Here is an 18,231-nt window from a genome sequence, read left to right as displayed (position 1 = left end):
GTCTGCTGCTTCCTGACTCTGTACTTCTGGTTCCAAATGAGGTGTGTGGTTGACTGGTCAGTTTATGACTCTGGTGTTCATAACTCTGAGGTTCTGCTGTATTTACAACTTTTAAAATAATTCACCTTTACTCTATTTTTCATGTTTCACATTTAAAATAAGATTTTCCTGAAGGACTTGCTCGAGGGTTTTTAAGTATTACTGTCATAAGCAGACAGTTAAGGGTTAAGAAGTTCACCTAGCCTAGCTGACTCCTGACCAGAGGAACCAATGGGGGGACAAGATGTTTAAAGAAGAAGGAGGGAAGTTCTTCCTTTGTTCTATTCATTGAGTTCTGTGGAATCACCCAGGGTAGTATTAGAGAAGGAACGAATTAGCTTGTGTTTATTTTCTTTTGTGACTTTGTCTTTTTGCATTAGAGGGACAATCAAGTTGGGTTTTCTTTTGTGTAACTAAGGTTTTTCCCCCATGGGAACATCCTCTGTGTTTTGAATCTGTTGTCAGTGAGAGTAGCTTGCATGCTAATCTCTCAGAGGTATTTCTTTTACCCCTTTTCCTTAATTAAAAGTCTCTTCTTTTTAAGAACCTGATTGATTTTTTTCCTTGATTTAAGATCCAAGGGGGTTGGATCGGTGTTCACCAGGAAATTGATGGAGAAGTCTCTCAAGGTTACCCAGGGAAGGGTTACAGTACTTGGGAGGGAGAGATTTTCAGGGGGAAGACAGTGTTTCCCAAATGACTCATAAACAGCTGTTTTAAACTATTTGGGTGGTGGGAGCAACCAGATCTAAGCTGGTAAGTAAGCTTAGGGGTTCTCATGCAGGTCCATACATCTGTACCCTAAAGTTCAGAGTGGGAGTGAACCCAATGGCAATTACATTTTAACTGAAGGGTAGGGATGCTTATTCTTTAACAAAAGCATCTTTTGTCTAATGTGCTTGGTAGTCCATTAAAAGTACATAGGTATTGTCAAAAATCAAACAAAGAATCTTACTAAAAATTTCTTTAGCTCTCAGTTACTCAGCTTTTGACTCTTGTGATGTGATGATTTCACTGGCTATCCAGTGGCTGTAGCTTTCTAGGGTTGGTGAGACCTGAATTTCTAATATTAACAAAAAACTTGGCTACTTCTAAAAGTTATTTTTGAACAAGTTGCAGGGCGCTTTTTACTCATTACAAAAACACAAAAGGGCACAAGTTCATTTTTTTAATCTGTGGAGATCACTGGGGTCAAGCAGGCTTGTACAGCCCACGTCACTGTGTCCTCTCTGCTCCTCTTAATGAGTTACATAGTTTAAAGCAAGTTTGGATATGTCTACAAGCTTCAGATTACATTCCTGGTTGCAGTGTAGATGCAGCCTACATTCACACTTGGGCCTGGTCCACACTACGCAGTTAAATCGATTTAAACAGCGTTAAATCGATTTAACGCTGTACCCATCAACACTACAAGGCACTTTAAATCAATTTTAAGGGCTCTTAAAATCGATTTCTGTACTGCTACCCAACGAGAGGAGTAACCCTAAAATCGATATTACTATATCGATTTAGGGTTAGTGTGGACGGAAATCGAAGTTATTGGCCTCCGGGCGGTATTCCACAGTGCACCAGTGGCCACTCTGGACAGGTAACTGAACTCTACTGCACTGGCCAGGTATACAGGAAAAGCCCCGCAAACTTTTGAATTGCATTTCCTGTTTGGCCAGCGTGGAGCTCTCAGCAGCACAGGTGACCACGCAGAGCTCATCAGCACAGGTAACAATGCAGTCTCCTGAGAATAGAAAAAGAGCTCCAGCATGGACCGCAAGAGAGGTACTGGAACTTATTGCTATATGGGGAGAGGATTCAGTGCTATCAGAACTGCGTTCCAGAAGACGAAATGAAAAAACTTTTAAAAAAATTTCCAATACCATGAGGGAGAGAGAGGCCATACCAGGGACTCAGTGCAGTGCAGAGTTAAAGTCAAGGAGCTCAGACAAGCCTACCAGAAAACCAAAGCAGCAAACGGCAGATCCGGATCAGGGCCAAAAACATGCCACTTCTACGCTGAGCTGCATACAATTTTAGGGGGCTGCGCCACCTAAACCCCCCCCCTTGTCCGTGGATTCCGAGGTGGGGATTATAATCTCACCCATGGATGAGGATTCAGCGGAGGGGGAAGATGAGGAGGAGGAGGAAGAGGACGACGAGCTTGCTGAAAGCACACAGTACTCCATTCTTCCCAACAGCCAGGAGCTTTTTGTGACCCAGACGGAATTACCATCCCTGCCCTTCCAAGCCACTAGCCCAGACAGTGAAGCCATGGAAGCGACCTCTGGTGAGTGTACCTTTGTAAATATAAAACATAGTTTAAAAGCAAGCGTTTTTTAATGATTGATTTGCCATGAGGGCTTGCATGCATTAGCTGGCATTAAAGTTACTGGAAAAGTCTGTTAACCTGTCTGTTAACAAATCCTCCAGGGACATCTCTATGAAGCACTCCTGGAGGTACTCCAAAAGCCTTTGCAGAAGGTTTCTGGGCAAGGCAGCCTTGTTCCATCCACCATGGTGTAGGACACTTTACCACGCCATGCCTGTAGCTAGTAATCGGGTATCATTGCATGACAAAGCCTAGCTGCGTATGGTCCCGGTGATTGCTGGCATTCAAGAAGCATCATTTCTTTATCTCTCTGTGTTATCCTCAGGAGAGTGATATCGTTCATGGTAACCTGGTTAAAATTAATGTATTTTATTAAGGAGACAGACAATTCCCTTAGGGGTAGAGTATGTCGTCTGCTGCTCCTTGTAAAAGCAGAAGAACAGGGAGAAGATGTGCTTTTTAGCATTTGGCCAGCAGGAATCTTCCCAGCTAATAGCCACGCGGTGGGGGGGGGGGAAAGGGGGGAGGTGATTTAGGCATCTAATTCCCTTAGCCTGAGAACTAAGGTCCAGTTGATCATCTAGGCCCCTAACCCTAACCCTTCCTACGGGGCTGCTTGCCTGCTGCTTAAAAGAAATCTTTCCTTGCAGGTAGCCCAGTGGGGGGAGGGGAGGTGGCTTAATGGCGCTGAGCTTTTTAGCATTTCGCTAGCAGGAATCTTCCCAGCTACTAGCCACGTGGTGGGGAGGGGGGTGGGAGGAGAAGGGGGGGGTGATTAGATGTAGGCCTTACCATGACCGCATGCAAGCTGAATTGTGATCCCCGGACCTGCGTCTGTGTTGATCTGTTACACCACAGCCGCAGGCACTAAATACTAAAAGAATCCAAATGCAACCTTGTAGTGAAATGACATGGGCTACGTAAGGTGAATAGTGTAGTTCACTGTGAAAGAGTATAAGCATTGTTCTGTGAAATGTATCTCTTATAATCCTTCTATCACTATTTTCCCCCACTCATGCAGCTGCAAATTTTTCAAGCCTCCCTACTCCATCCCGAAGGCTAGCTCAGATAAGGCAGAGGAAGAAGACGACACGAGATGAAATGTTCACAGAAATCATGGCAGTAACCCACAATGAAAGAGCTCATCTGGGGGAGTGGAAGGACGTGGTAGCAAAGTACAGGAAAGATGCCAGTGAACGTGAGGACAGGAGGGACCAACGTGAGGACAGGAGGGACGCTCGAGGTGAGATGTGGCGGCAGGAAGATCAGCGGTGGCGGGATGCAACGCTGGAGCTGCTGCGCGATCAAACTGACATCCTCCGACGTCTGGTGGATCTTCAGGAAGAGCAGCGAGGTCACAGAGTGCCGCTCCAGCCCATGTTTAACCACCCTCAGTACTCACCATGTTCCATATCTTCCACACCCAGATGTGTAAGAACGTGTGGGGGAAGGCTTTCTGCACCCGCCCACTCCACCCCCGTGGACAGTCCAACCAAAAGGCTGTCATTACATTAATGGCCTTTTTCTTCCCTCCTATCCTCCTCCCAAACCACTCCCGGGATACCTTGTTATTTCTCTTACTCTTTTTATAATTACATGCTTTTTAAACGAAGTGGGAAGGTGGGTTGCTTACAGGGAATGACTTTTAATAAAGAATACAGGCTTTTTAAATGATAGTAACTTTATTTTCATAAGCAAGCTGTAATGGAAGGGGGGGGTAGGTTGCTTGCAGGAGGAGTCAATAAAGGGGGGAGGTTCATGAAGGGGAAACAAACACAGCAGTCACACCGTACCCTGGCCCATGATGAAACTCGTTTTCAAGGCTTCTCTGATGCGCACCGCTTCCTGGTGTGCTCTTCTAATCACCCTGGTGTCTGGCTGCGCGTAATCAGCGGCCAGGTGATTTGCCTCAGTCTCCCACCCTGCCAGAAAGGTCTCCCCCTTACTTTCACAGAGATTGTGGAGCGCACAGCAAGCAGCAATAACAAAGGGGACATTGGTTTGGCTGAGCGAGTAAGTAAAGTTCTCCAGCGGCCTTTTAAACGGCCAAATGCACATTCTACCACCATTCTGCACTTGCTCAGCCTGTAGTTGAACAGCTCCTGACCACTGTCCAGGCTGCCTGTGTATGGCTTCATGAGCCATGGCATCAAGGAGTAGGCTGGGTCCCCCAGGATAACGACAGGCATTTCAACATCCCCAATTGTTATTTTCTGGTCTGGGAAGTAAGTCCCTTGCTGCACCCGTTTAAACAGAGCAGTGCTTCTGAAGACGCGAGAGTCATGAACCCTTCCTGGCCATCCCACGTGGATGTTGGTGAAACGTCCCTTGTGATCCACCAGTGCTTGCAGCACCATTGAAAAGTACCCCTTGCGGTTTATGTACTGGGTGCCCTGGTGCTCCGGTGCCAAGATAGAGCTATACGTTCCATCTATGGCCCCCCCACAGTTAGGGAATCCCATTGCAGCAAAGCCATCCACTATGACCTGCATGTTTCTCAGAGTCACAACCTTTTGTAGCAGCAGCTTAGTGATTGCTTTGGCTACTTGCAACACAGCAGCTCCCACAGTAGATTTTCCCACTCCAAATTGATTCCCAACTGACCGGTAGCTGTCTGGCGTTGCAAGCTTCCAGAGGGCTATTGCCACTCGCTTCTCCACTGTGAGGGCTGCTCTCATCCTGGTATTATGGCATTTCAGGGCAGGGGAAAGCAAGTCACAAAGTTCAAAGAAAGTGCTCTTATGCATGCAAAAGTTCCGCAGCCACTGCGAATCGTCCCACATCCGCAAAACTATGCAGTCCCACCAGTCTGTGCTTGTTTCCCAGGCCCAAAATCGGTGATCAATGGGTAGAACCTCCCCCATTACATCAGGAGCTCCAAAGCATGGGGGCCCGTGGTTAGGGAGAAATCAGTATCCAGGTCCTCATCACTCTCGTCGCCGTGCTGCCGTAGCTGCCTCCTCCTCTCCTGCGTTTCCAGTTCATGGTTCCCCATAGACAGCACGAGAATGTGTGAGCTGTTTACAACATCCACGATCGCGCTACCGAGCTGAGCAGGGTCCATGCTTGCTGTGCTATGGCGTTTGCTCAGTTCACCCAGTAAAAAAGGCGCGAAATGGCTGTCTGCTGCTTTCAGGAAGGGAGGGGTGAGGCTGTACCCAGAACCATCCACGACAGTGATTTTTGCCCCATCAGGCACTGGGGTAGTAACCCATAATTCCAAGGGTCAGGGAAGACTGCGGGAACTATGGGATAGGTACCCACAGTGCAACACTCCGGAAATCGATGGTACCCTAGGACCATGGACGCACACCATCGAATTAATATAGTGTGGACGCATAAAATCAATTTTATAATATCGGTTTTATAAAACCGGTTTTAGTAATTTCGATTTTATGCTGTAGTGTAGATGTAGCCTCACAGATACTCTGTGCATCTCTCTCTCATTTTTTGTACTCAAGAAGTGCATGTTGGGAAACTTTGAAGACTGTAAACAGCTTATTTTTAATAAAAGTATGCTTGTCAGTGTGTTTTAGCAGCTTATGCTGCTGTAGATATTTTTTAAAAAAAGGTTTTAAAAGTTGTTTTCAAACATTTTAAGCATCTCAGGCAGCTTCAATGCATAGACAGCCTTAAAGTTTTTCTTTCTGCTAAAATAAATAAAATCTTATGGCCAAAAAAAGATGATAGCTCAAAGGATGTGCAATTAAAATAAATGGACTTTATAATCAAAGAAAAGGTTAATGCACCAGTAAGTGTATATATAGTAGTATTTATTTATTTGTGGTTTGTGTGTAAGAGCGTGCTTCTGGAATTCTCTGTATACGGGCAAGCAGGCCCAATATAACCCAATTGACTTCAGTAGGGCTCTGCAAAGACAGAGTGCATTGCAGGATTGAGGTGTAAATGTGTCATTTAACATATTCATTCATATTGTAATTGTTATTATTGTATAATATGTAGCATAAACTATATAGATTGTGCCATGTAATTGAGCTAGCATTGCTATTGAAACCTTTAATTTTCCAATTTCCTGAATTTTGATAATTTAGTCACAATTTTAAACTGGCTACAGGCAGTATAGTTATTGGTAGCTTACTTCTTGCAAATGCCAAAAATGATTTTTTAAAAATTATTTTAATGTAAGATGTTTGCTTTCTTTTGATCTGCAAATCACAGAAATGTATAATTTACTTTGGAGCTAAGCCTTGGCTAGTATGAAATTGTGGTTCTGATTTTTCAAATACAGCATAAACCATATTTCACTGGATTTAACCACATTTTGAGAAACAAAGAAAAGTAGTAGTAAGGAATATCTAGATTAAAAGTAACATGGATATTATATGGATTAGTCATTTCTAAAACAAATTCAGCATAACTGCCTCCATCTTAAAATTGCATTCTGTTAAAATGAAAATTGTTTTGGTAAAATGAAATGTTGTATGGAAAAACAATAAAGAACGTTGTTTGGCATGTTCATTATGATGGAACAACATCCAGTAGAATATGGCTGGTACAAGTATTAAGTAGAGAATACATTGTGTTAGGAAACTTTTATGTCTTAAACTTTAGAAATTGTTCCTATTAATATTCTAGTTGGGAAGTTCTGAGATTCCTTCTCTCTAATTTGAGATGGTGGATAGAAGAATATGGCTTTGATGGCTTCCGGTTTGATGGTATTACATCTATGCTATATCACAATCATGGAATTGGTAAGTAGATTAATCCTAGTTTTTAATTAAAGAATACCCTGTCTCTTGGTCTTACTGCCGCACTTTTCAGGAAATGGTAATAACAAAAAGATGCACTGGGTAGATCTACATTTAAGCTATTTTAAAATAGCAAGTTTGTTAATATTTTGCTGTGCTGCGATTAAATGCATTATTTCAAGTTTTTTTTGTGTGTTTTGTTTTTTTTAAAGCTAGATATTTGTAAATCTGACTCATATTTGGGGCCTTGATCTTTTTTGGTCACTAGGTACTGGCTTCAGTGGAGATTACCATGAATATTTTGGTCTACATGTGGATGAAGATGCCCTCGTTTATCTAATAATGGCCAACCACATAATTCATTTATTGCATCCAGAATCTATAACAGTAGCTGAGGTAATATTAAGTTTATCCATTTCTTTATATCCGAGTAAAGGTTTCTAGTATCAGTAAATAGGTATACTTTTGAAATGTCATTCGGTCTTTATTACAACTTCTTTAGGGTTATTCAGATATTTTACATCATTTAACATGAATCAGTTTCCATTGTAGTGAACATTACCTGCTAGTTATTAGTGACAGTGTTTCTAAAAAAAAATATCAGCAGATAAATACTTAATACAATCTTCTATGTGTTTGGGGGGAGGGAGAATTAAGTATTAATGATAATTTTCTTTCCATTGGTGGGATATTATGGATGCTATGGGTTAGCTTGATGAAGGTTCTTAGTTTAGATATCATTGCTTTGCTTGCTTGCTTATTGCTCTGTGATTGCCAAATGTTGACTAATTATTCATGGTACCAAATGTTCACAATTAACAGTCCCAAAGACTGTGCTGACATAATTCGATATATGCATAACTGATAATTCCCCTTTGTGATAAATATGATAAATTTTGAAGTTTCTTAAACGTTTATGCTAATTTTAGATTTAACATTAAAATTGTCTAGGTTTCAGAGTAAGTAGGATTCTTCTTTAAGTAGGATTCTTGCTCATGTTGATTCCATTCTAGGTGTGTGCGCACCTACGTGCCCAGTTGTTGGAAGGTTTTGCCTTAGTTGTATCCACAGGGCCAGCTGTGGTGCCCCCTTTTAGTGCCATGCTCATGTGTCAGTATATCAGGCGCCACTGGCCCTAAACCCTCTCAGTTCCTTTTTACTGCCTGTGGTAGTTAGTTGAAGTACCTTTCCTTTCCTAGGCCATGGCTACACTGGAGAGTTGCAGTTCTGGTGGTGAGTTTACAGTGCTGCAACTTAGTAACTGTCCACACCTGCAAGGCACATCCAGTGCTGCAACTCCCTGGCTGCAGCGCTGGCTGTACACCTGGTCTGCTTGGGGTTTAACAATTGCAGCGCTGGTGATGCAGCGCTGCTCGTCAAGTGTGACCACCAAAAGCGCTGTAATTGGCCTCCAGGGTATTAGGAGGTATCCTAGAATGCCTGTTCACAAAAACCGGAAGAGTGGCTGAACTCCGGGCACCCGGAGCTGCTTATCTAAAAAATAGACTCAGCTCCTGTTTGCTCGAGCAAGCAGAGGCAGGCAGGGGAATTGCTTTGGAATGTTCACAGCTGTTTGCTTGAGGAGAGAAGCCACACGGCGGAGGGGGTGGGGGGAGTCCGTGTTGAGCAGCTGCTTATGTGGTCTGAAGACTATTTAGGAGTGCATAATTTGCCTTTAGTGAATAAGAGAGGGGTGAGGGAAGTGGTCGAAACTTTTAAAATGATTAAAGGTAGGTGCTGTGTATCTTCCAGTCCTTAGAACTTGCAAGGCAGGGAGCTGACAACAGTGTCAGCTCCAAAAATCCACTCGCTCTGTCTCCTCCATACTCCCTGTCACACTCCACCCCACCCCCTCTTTTGAAAAGCACGTTGCAGCCACGTGAACGCTGAGATAGCTGCCCACAATGCACCACTCCCAACAGCGCTGCAAATACTGCAGATGTGGCCACACTGCAGCGCTTTCCCTACACAGCTGTATGAAGACAGCTGTAACTCCCAGCGCTGTACAGCTGTAAGTGTAACCATACCCCTAGCAAAGGCTAGCAGTTTTGTCTCTTCTGACTTTGAGCCTTAGGGATTTGTAAATAGTTGTTTATAGCAGTTAGTGTTAAGTAGTTCTTAAGTGTAGTTAGAAGTTAGACATTAGAGTCACAGCGGAGACTTTGCTCCATGCCCCTTTCTCCAAGGTTTAAGCCAGGGGTCTCAAACTCAAATGACCAGGAAGGCCCCATGAGGGCTAGTTCATTGGCACAAGGGCCCCATCACTGACACACTCTCCCTTGCTGTCCCCGGCCGTGCCCCCAGTCCATGCCTTCCATGAGGCCCTGCCTCTTCCCACCCCTTCCCTGCCCCCATTCCAACCCCTTTCCTGAAGTAGCTGGAACCATGTCCCTGCGGCCCCTGGGGAGGGGGGACGCATGCTGCTTGCCACATCTCCAGGTATCTCCCCCGAAGCTCCCATTGGCTGCAGTTCCCCGTTCCTGGCCAATGGGAGCTGTGGGAAGGGGGGGGGGGTGCCTGGAAGCCAGGGCAACACAAGAATGGAGCCTTCTGCTTTCCTCTCCCCCCACCTCCTCAGCTGCAGAGACGTGATTCCAGCCACTTCAGGGAGTGGCGCAGGGCTCTAGGGGGGCAATCCTGAGGCTGTAGTTTGCCCACCCCTGGTCTGGCGGTAGGCCGGGGGGGGGGGAGCGGGCGCAGGCCGCTTGGCGGGCCGCAGGAAATAGACCCCTGGTTTAAGCCCTGCATGGACTGTAACTGGCCTCTACCTGTAAGTGACCCCCAAGTGCTGTCTGAAGCGCTTGGGGGAATCCTATGCGAAGGAGAAGTGTCATTGTAAAAATTTTCGACCCAGGACTCGGAGTGGGATATTCAGTTCCAGGCTTTCCTCATAGAGGCTGCCCTTTTGTCCAGCTTCTGAACCATCTCTCCAAGATTCACCTACTACCTCAACCTCAGTGTGCACCACACCCCCAGCACCTGGCTCCACCCAGCACTGCTCCCTATTGCCAGTGTCCAGAAAGAAAATGAAGAAGCATGACTCCCCTGCACCGCGCAAGAAAGGCCATGGGGCATCAGGCAAAGGACCCTGTTTGGGCCTCCAGCCACTCCAGAGCCACATTGGATGTGCCTTCCTGGCCAGGGCCCTTAGTCCCTTAAAGGATCCACCACCGACTCCTGGGTAGGGGACCCAAACTCCCCGGGCACTGAGTGAGCATAGGCCTCTGCCCAGGCTGCTGGCACAGACTCCCTACTAGGGCAAGCCAGCCACTAAGACCCCTCCAGAGGTGGCAGAACACCACCAATCCCCCAAGACAGGCAGCACTCCCCATCAGTGCACTGCACATCTCTAGCGTCGCAGCCCTGATTGTCTGTGGCTCACCCTCGGTCACCGGCACTGCGATCATGATCCCTGCCATCTCTACATGGATCACCTTGGGGGAGGCGCCGGTCTCTGTTCCACTGGCACCATTTTCCCTCCCTCCAGTTGTCCTCTAAGCGCAGATCTTGGTTGTCTGCCCTGTGGGAGTTCGCCTTGTCATGATTCCAGTCCCCCTGGCCCTGGTCCCCTTGATATTGGCACCGATCCTCTCATTCCAAATACCAGTCTCCAGCAGCGACAGTCGCCAGGCAGACACAGGTGTCAACAGCCCCTCTGTGGTCACTGGAAGGGGATTCCTCTGGCACGAAAGGGCAGTTCAGCCCCTCGCTAAGACAACACCGGCACAAATGGGCACCCGAGGCCTCATTGATGTCTATGGCTCTACCTTGGCAACATGGCCGTTGGCCTTATTGGAGTGCGTGGAGCATGCCAGTTGTGATGATACTCCCTTTGCACTGCTCATCTGCCACTGCCTCAGAGCAACACTGGCATCACCAGCAACAGCAGTCTCAGTGCATGAGACCTACTTGGAAGTTGGGGTAGAGGAGACAGTGCCCACCCCAAAACTTCCATCTCCCTTGGGAGATGTCCCAGAGCCTCCCCTTGCAGTACAGTCATCATCTTCGTCCCTGGATGAGGCAGTCGTGGGACCCTCAAGGGTTTTAAAGAACACCAGGCCCTGCTTCGACAGGTGGCTGAGAACTTGGGCCTACAGATGGACGAGATAGCCAAGCATGCGGGGCACCTTGTTCAATGCCCTGTCAGCCCTATCCTGGCATGTGTAGCACTACCAGTGTATGATGGGATCCTGAAAATTACCAAGGTCCTCTGGCAAACCCTGTAATCCATCCATCCTACCTCCAAAAGGGTTGAAAAGAAGTACTTTGTCCCAGCCAAAGGGTTCAAATAACTTTATATCCACCCAACTCCGGACTCACTGGTTGTCTCTGTGGCCAATGAAAAGGACAAGCAGGGGCACACTAGTTCAACTCCAAAAAGTAAAGAAGCCAAAAGACTGGACCCTTTTGGGAGAAAAAATTATTCAACAACCAGCCTGCAATTCCAGGTGGTGAACCATCAGGCCCTCTTGGGCAGGTACAATTTTAAGTTATGAGACTCCCTCTGTAAATTCAAGGAGTCCCTCCCTCAGAGTCTGGCCTGGGAATTTGGTACTGTGGTGGAGAAGGGCACCACGGCCACTCTTTATAGATGCGGCGGACTCGGCAGGTAGGGTGGTCATGTTGGTGGTGGTTATGAGGTGTAGCTCCTGACTTCAAACCACCTGCCTATCCGAAGAGATGCAGACCTTTATCCAGGATCTCCCATTCGATGGGAATGGTCTTTTTTTGGAACAGACTGTTCTTTAACCCATGCACTCTTATATCAATCGGGCCACCCTTCTCTCTCTGGGCATGCATATGCTGCAGTCTACATGGAAACAGTTCAGTTGCCCCTGCTGCCAAGACCTTGTTAGCCTTGTCAGTGATCTGTTTTTGGTTTCAAAAGATTGTTGGCATGCAGAATCGCTAATAGTAATATCAAATGCCAAAGCAGTAAATTTCTGTTAATTGACTGTTGGGTGTTTTTCATTGACATGTTTTTATGTTAAGAAAAAAAAATCTAAACTCTTAAGAATTTCTTGGTTAGTATAATAGTATTGTGTAATGCATCTGGGTTTGTTGTTTGTTTGTTTCTCATTCCAGCCACCTAGAAAAGACACATGTAAGATGCAGGACGCATCTGATATGTCATGAGGAATGTGAAGGCCTATTTTTTAATCCACACTATTTTATTAAGAATTCCAATTTCAGCCTTCACAACTGAAATTAGCCTTATTTTGTTTTCTATGTGGCATCCTAATATATAACTGACCGCTGTATACCAAAGTGCTATTAAGAGCTTAATGACATCAGGAATCAAAAATAGCAACTTATGAAAAGAAGGAATTATTTGATGCATAAAACTTAAGGTGGCTATATTGATCTTTCAGTTCACTTCAAGTAAAATTGGTTCATCATCTAGGGGATGATAGTCAGATTATCAACATTCCTACCGATGACACTTTGAATTCAGCCTGTTTGTATTATCTGGTTTAAGATTCTTTTTAAACAAGATTGATCTTCAATTTATTCTCTTTAAATTGAAAACTACGGTACCTCAATTCAATACATATTTTTTCGGTCTAGGGAGAGTCTATATACAAAATGTGGAATTGAACCACATGCTAATGATAGAAAGAGATTGGGGTGGAGGAACTATTGATATGATTTTAAATTAAAATGGTTATCATGAATTTGTGCTTGCATGTAATGACAGTTGAATAAGTTCCTCGTGAGAAAAGAGAGGTTTTGTCTAGAGTATGACAAATTGTCGTATGCTCCTTGAAGAGTTGTCTGATCACTTTAAGTAAAGAATTTTGTAATTTTCTGTGTATTCCCCATCTAGGTTTGCCTTAATAATTTCTATGCTCAAGGTAACTTTCAGAGTCCTAAGATTCTTTTTTTGACCGAATCCTTCAACGCCCACCGACAAAAAATAAAGTTGTACCTATAAAGATGCCTTACATCTGGATGGCTAGTTACCCATCTCTGTTTCTTTTGGTTCTAATAGAAGTTGTTATAGTCCAGATAGTGCTACTGGAACAAGCCTGTTAGGCTACTAGTGTCCTCTGTTCTTTGTTTCACACCATGCAGGATGACACACACACTGCTGCCAGACAGGAGTACAGTGTAGAAGTAGGTAGTACGTTGGCTGATTAAGGTTTCCTTCAGCCTTTTATTTAAAGTGAGAATTAAATGATTTTGGTGGTAATGAAAACAAATGTTAACCAAAATTACATCAGACGCTTCATGCAAAACATTGATTTTTTGGAAGGCTACAAATAAATCCATTAGTAGTTTCAGGTATCGGAAAGTATCAGACTTCTCTGTGAAATTTTAGGCCTATATCTAATGTATTGCTCCACTCCAACTAACAAATGAGTTTTTACACCTCAAACTTGAGTTGCCTGGAAATCTAAACACAGTGGTATGCGTAAGCTGTTAGTTTAAAAATGTGAACAAAGTTAGCATTCATCTCTAATGTTTCTATTTATGCCACTGCTGTAGACAAATATGTTATGTCAAGTTTTTAGGTTTAAAAATTCTGACACTTAAAACTGTAGACATTAGCTTGAGAGAGAACAGTAGTTACTTGGTTGGCAAAGCTCAAAGCTTCATAGACTTTAGAACATCATGCTGTCAGGAACTTACCAGCAGGGCCGACTCCAGGTACCAGGAAGGACCAGCTGCCAAATTGCCGCTGAAGAATGAAGCAGCGCGGTAGAGCTGCCGCCAATCGCGGCTTTATTTTATTTTATTTTATTTTATTTTATTTTACTTTGTTTTTATTTTATTTATTTATTTTGCCATTTGGGGTGGCAAAAAAGCTGGCCCTGCTTACCAGAGACTGCCCTGCATGTTTCAGCAGGTGAGCAGCCATGAATGCCATGTCCCTGACCAACTTAGGAGAGCTGTTAGACTCCCCTCCTCCACACTGCCTTAATTGCTTGGGAAGGGAGAACTACTTCCATGGACCTCGTTGGTTCTGTTCACTTTATAGAAGGTATCCACGTGTGAAGAGCCCAGACATGTAGAAAATCTTGTGACTAGTGTAGAAACTCTTTTGTCAACCAATTTTAACACTTTCAGGGTTCCTTGCATTTGTGTTTAAATAAAAATATCCACACTTAGCCCTGGTTTACCCTGGGGGAATAACGTAGCTGAAGTCGACGTAATTAGATCGACTTACCATGGTGTCTTCACCACGGTGAGTCAATTGCTGCTGCTCTCCCATCGACTCTGCCTGTGCCTCTCATAGCGGTAAAGTACAGGAGTTGATAGGAGAAGGCTTGGAGATTTCTCACGTCTAGTCTAGACACGATAAATCCCCGCTGGATCCATCGCTGCCCGCCGATCTGGTGGGTAGTGAAGACATACCCATAGACTTTCTCTTAAGTCTGCTACAGAAAACATTATACCAAATAGAAGACACATGAGTGTGTTTAAAAACAAAGTGAAAAATCCCCATGCAAGGTCCTCGATCACTTTATCCCATTTAACCCTATACCATGCACCTAGATCTTCCGAATTGGGGCAGCTTTCTCCTACAGTAAATCAAATGTAGCAAAGAGGCTTTTTTTTTCTTTTCTTTTTTTTTTTGCAAATGAAATGTGGCTTCTTTTGGTTACTTTTTTGAATGTGGCAAAATGTGTGCTGACACTGCAAAAGTTGTGCTGGAAATACTCTTACAGCTTGTTTGAAAATCTTTTATTCACACAATAGTGTACAAAAAAATCACAAATATTTAGAGAGATGCCGTAACTGAAGGGTTGGAAATTTCTTCTGTGTTTATAAAGTGAGGGCCATCCATTCAGAAACAATACTATGTGATGAAAGTGACCAGTCATATGGTATATTCAACAAATGATACATTTACAAGCTTCAATTACATTTTAAGGGAGAGAACAAAGCTGATCAAATAAACATGGATTGAAATTCTAAATATCTTGGGCACTTCCATTGAAGTGTTAGAGGAAATTATCTCACTGGATTCAAAGTAAGGAATCTGGGATTGAATTTTATGAGCATATCCTAATTGTTAGAGCTAGTTGACTGGATTATTTAGTTTACATACATCCAAGTAGTCTTTAAATAAATAAATATATAAATCCAGTGCTAGCTCTCATCACACTAAAAATAGTGTAGCTATGACAGTGCAAGTTGTGGGAAGGGCTAGCTGCCCTGCATAAATTCCTGTGATCTCTGATGAGCTCATACTTGGATTGACTAGCCCCGGTGTTCCCATGGCTACACTCTCTTTTTAACATACTAGCTCATTCAGAATTAGTATGGGGTATGTCTCCTTAAGCTGGGAGTCTCACTCTCAGCTCAGAAACTACCAGCATTAGTTTAAAGTGTAATTGTATGCTCTGCACCTGTAGACTTTGTAAAGCAGTAATGTTTGGAACTTGATATCTGATGCCTTTTTTTAGTAGGGAGCTTTCTTAGGGTGGAAAATGTAAAGAACTGCTTGAAGTTCTAGCAAAATAATGTTGCAATGTATTCTTTATTCAAGGATGTTTCTGGAATGCCAGCTCTTTGTTGCCCTATTGCCCAGGGAGGAGGTGGATTTGATTATCGGCTCGCCATGGCAATTCCAGATAAATGGATACAGGTGAGAAAACAAGATTCACTTGTGTATTTTCCGCTATTGAGGTGTGTTTATATAAATAAATCTAAATATTACAGGTAACTTTGTTCTGTTGAATACATTAGTTTGCAGTTTTAGTGGTTCCCTCTGCGCAATCCCTCCCCACACGCACACTTTCTAAAATCTTCATAGTCTCTAGCCAGGACTCCAGAGGTTGGATTAGGAGTCATGCCACCATTATGGCTCAGGCCCTTCTTTTTGATGACCTGGGACTTTTGGTGTGAGGTTGATGGAGTGGTCTTTGTGTTCTGGTTGATTTTATTTTTCTTTGTACTGGTGAGCATAGACAGCTTTGTTGGATTTAAGTTCTATCCCAAAAGCCTATCTCTTGTAATGGCTCTTTTTATCTCTGAAAATTGAAATAAACGTGTATATAATAATCCTATATTTATGTACAAGATATGATAATGAAATGAGCCCTCTGTAAATTGAATGTAGCAACTTTTATCTAACACATAACTTAAAAAGTAAATAACAAAAACCCTATACATACACAAGAACATGCTGTGCCACACAACAACCACTACAATGTTTATAAAAAGAATAAAAAACTGTAAATGTGCTTAAAGAGCAATGATGCATTTAACAAACTGCAATAGCTCATATAAGAAAGGGATTTAAATCATCTTCTCCTTAATACAAGGAATCACCAAAAAAAGGGAATAAAACAATAAACGATCTCAAAAGGCTGGCTGGCCCTTCAGAAAATTGGTCTTTCAATTAGACGTAAGATTAGAAGCAAATCTGTAATGATACCATGATCATCTTAAAGCAATAAATATTTCACATGAGCATTAATGACCTCAATAAGAGCAGTGAGTAACTTAAAGAAAAATAAAATGTGATTTTCATTGTCCTTAGTATCTTTACTCGCAGAAGTGTGTGACAGGGACGGGATGGTGTCCTGAAACTCACAGTTGTAAACCCCATTAGGTGTGTGGAATTTTTTTCTCAATTGAAAGTCATGTCACCAACAAGTCCCAGCTGATAATCATGAAGTTCTGTAAGTATATCCTTGGACTAGCAAGTAACAGCCAGTGCTAATGAGGGCTGGTTAGAGCTTTCTTTCCATCAGCTTTCTTGAGCCGGTTTTGGGTAGGAAGTGATGGATGGTCTCTAGAGCAGTAAGAAGCAAACCAACCTCTTGGAGACAAGGAAGCAGTTGCCTTTATATCATGTATGAGAACATTGATATATGAATTGAACAAGTTCTGCTGACAATTGAACAAATGATGCATTTTTTTCAGATTACTGCTTGTTTCCATTCCTAACTCCACTGGAGGGTCAACAACATGTGTTTTCTCATAAATCAGAAATACTCATCCCAAAAAATAGTCTAATAAGATATGTGTTATGTATGCTTCTATTAAGCCAAACCCAGTTGGAGAATTTTCTTGTAATTAGTGACTTTGGAATAATGGTATCTACCTTCTCATTGTTGTGTGATCAAAGTATTTAGCGTGGAACAGCAGGTTAGTCTGTTTACATATCTGTTAATTTGCACTTCCTTGACTGCATGCCAGGTGGCTGCTGCAATGATTTTTAACGATATAGTGTAATGTTAAACTCCCTGGATATATTACTGAAACTTTTTAATATACCATTTTGATTGATATTCTTCAGAAATGATTTTAAGTCAAGGAGGCTTATGAAGTATTCTATAGCAAAGAAGAGAGAAATTACTCTGTGTAGTTGGCCATTAAAATGGTGCCAAGTATCTCTTAATGTTTTATAAAGCAGAAAAGAGATTAGTTTGATTAATAACCATAGCATGTCAACATTTTTAAAAGTTGGCAGTTGATATGGCAGAAAACATGAAACATTTAATTAATTAATAAATAAATTTAATAATAATAATTGGAGATAGATATATCTCCTAGAGCTGGAAGGGACCTTGCAAGGTCATCGAGTCCAGCCCCTTGCCTGCACTAGCAGGACTAAGTACTGATTTTTGCACCAGATCCCTAAGTGGTCCCCTCAAGGATTGAACTCACAACCCTGGGTTTAGTAGGTCAATACTCAAACCACTGAGCTATCTCTAAACATGGGTTTAGACATTCTAAAGAATATTAAAGTGAGTTCAGAAAGGAATCCCATTTGGGAGGTCAAATAGGGGAAGTGCATCACTGCAAGTTTTTTTTTTTTTTTAAATATTAGGAATGACTAAGAATAATACCACCATTTTACTATTTAAGGAAAACTTCAAATGCCATGGAAAAAATATAGAATGCAGTGTAGCTGAAACAAAAGTAATGCTGGAATTACCTTTAACAGATAATTAAAGAGTTGAAAGATGAAGACTGGAATATGGGCAATATAGTGCATACGCTGACAAACAGACGGTATGAAGAGAAATATATTGCATATGCAGAGAGCCATGATCAGGTACTATAAATATTTTGATAATAACTGTATGATGGAGCAAATTACTATGCTTTACATAAGTAAGTGCAAAAACTGAATACCATAGTCAAGATTGTTTTTTCTGTGCCAGTGCCCTTTGGGACAGTTTTATAAAGGGGGTGTGACTT

At 42.9% G+C, this 18,231-nt stretch overlaps 1 protein-coding gene across 9 annotated transcripts in view; it reads left to right on the top strand.

The window, feature by feature from the left end:
• The window catches only part of GBE1 (1,4-alpha-glucan branching enzyme 1), a 301,814-nt gene that overhangs the window by 195,978 nt on the left and 87,605 nt on the right, over positions 1–18,231 (top strand). For all 9 annotated transcript variants that reach the window (XM_030580312.1, XM_030580342.1, XM_030580369.1 and 6 more), the window contains 4 exons: positions 6,956–7,071; positions 7,337–7,464; positions 15,566–15,664; positions 17,975–18,085. In XM_030580312.1, the coding sequence (XP_030436172.1) occupies positions 6,956–7,071; positions 7,337–7,464; positions 15,566–15,664; positions 17,975–18,085 (454 nt within the window). The remainder of the gene's footprint in view (positions 1–6,955; positions 7,072–7,336; positions 7,465–15,565; positions 15,665–17,974; positions 18,086–18,231) is intronic.

The sequence above is a fragment of the Gopherus evgoodei genome, chromosome 1 (genome assembly GCF_007399415.2).
Source record: "Gopherus evgoodei ecotype Sinaloan lineage chromosome 1, rGopEvg1_v1.p, whole genome shotgun sequence".
Lineage (NCBI taxonomy): Eukaryota > Metazoa > Chordata > Testudines > Testudinidae > Gopherus > Gopherus evgoodei.
Note: the sequence above shows the minus strand (reverse complement) of the source record. Positions and strands in the feature narration are given on the sequence as shown.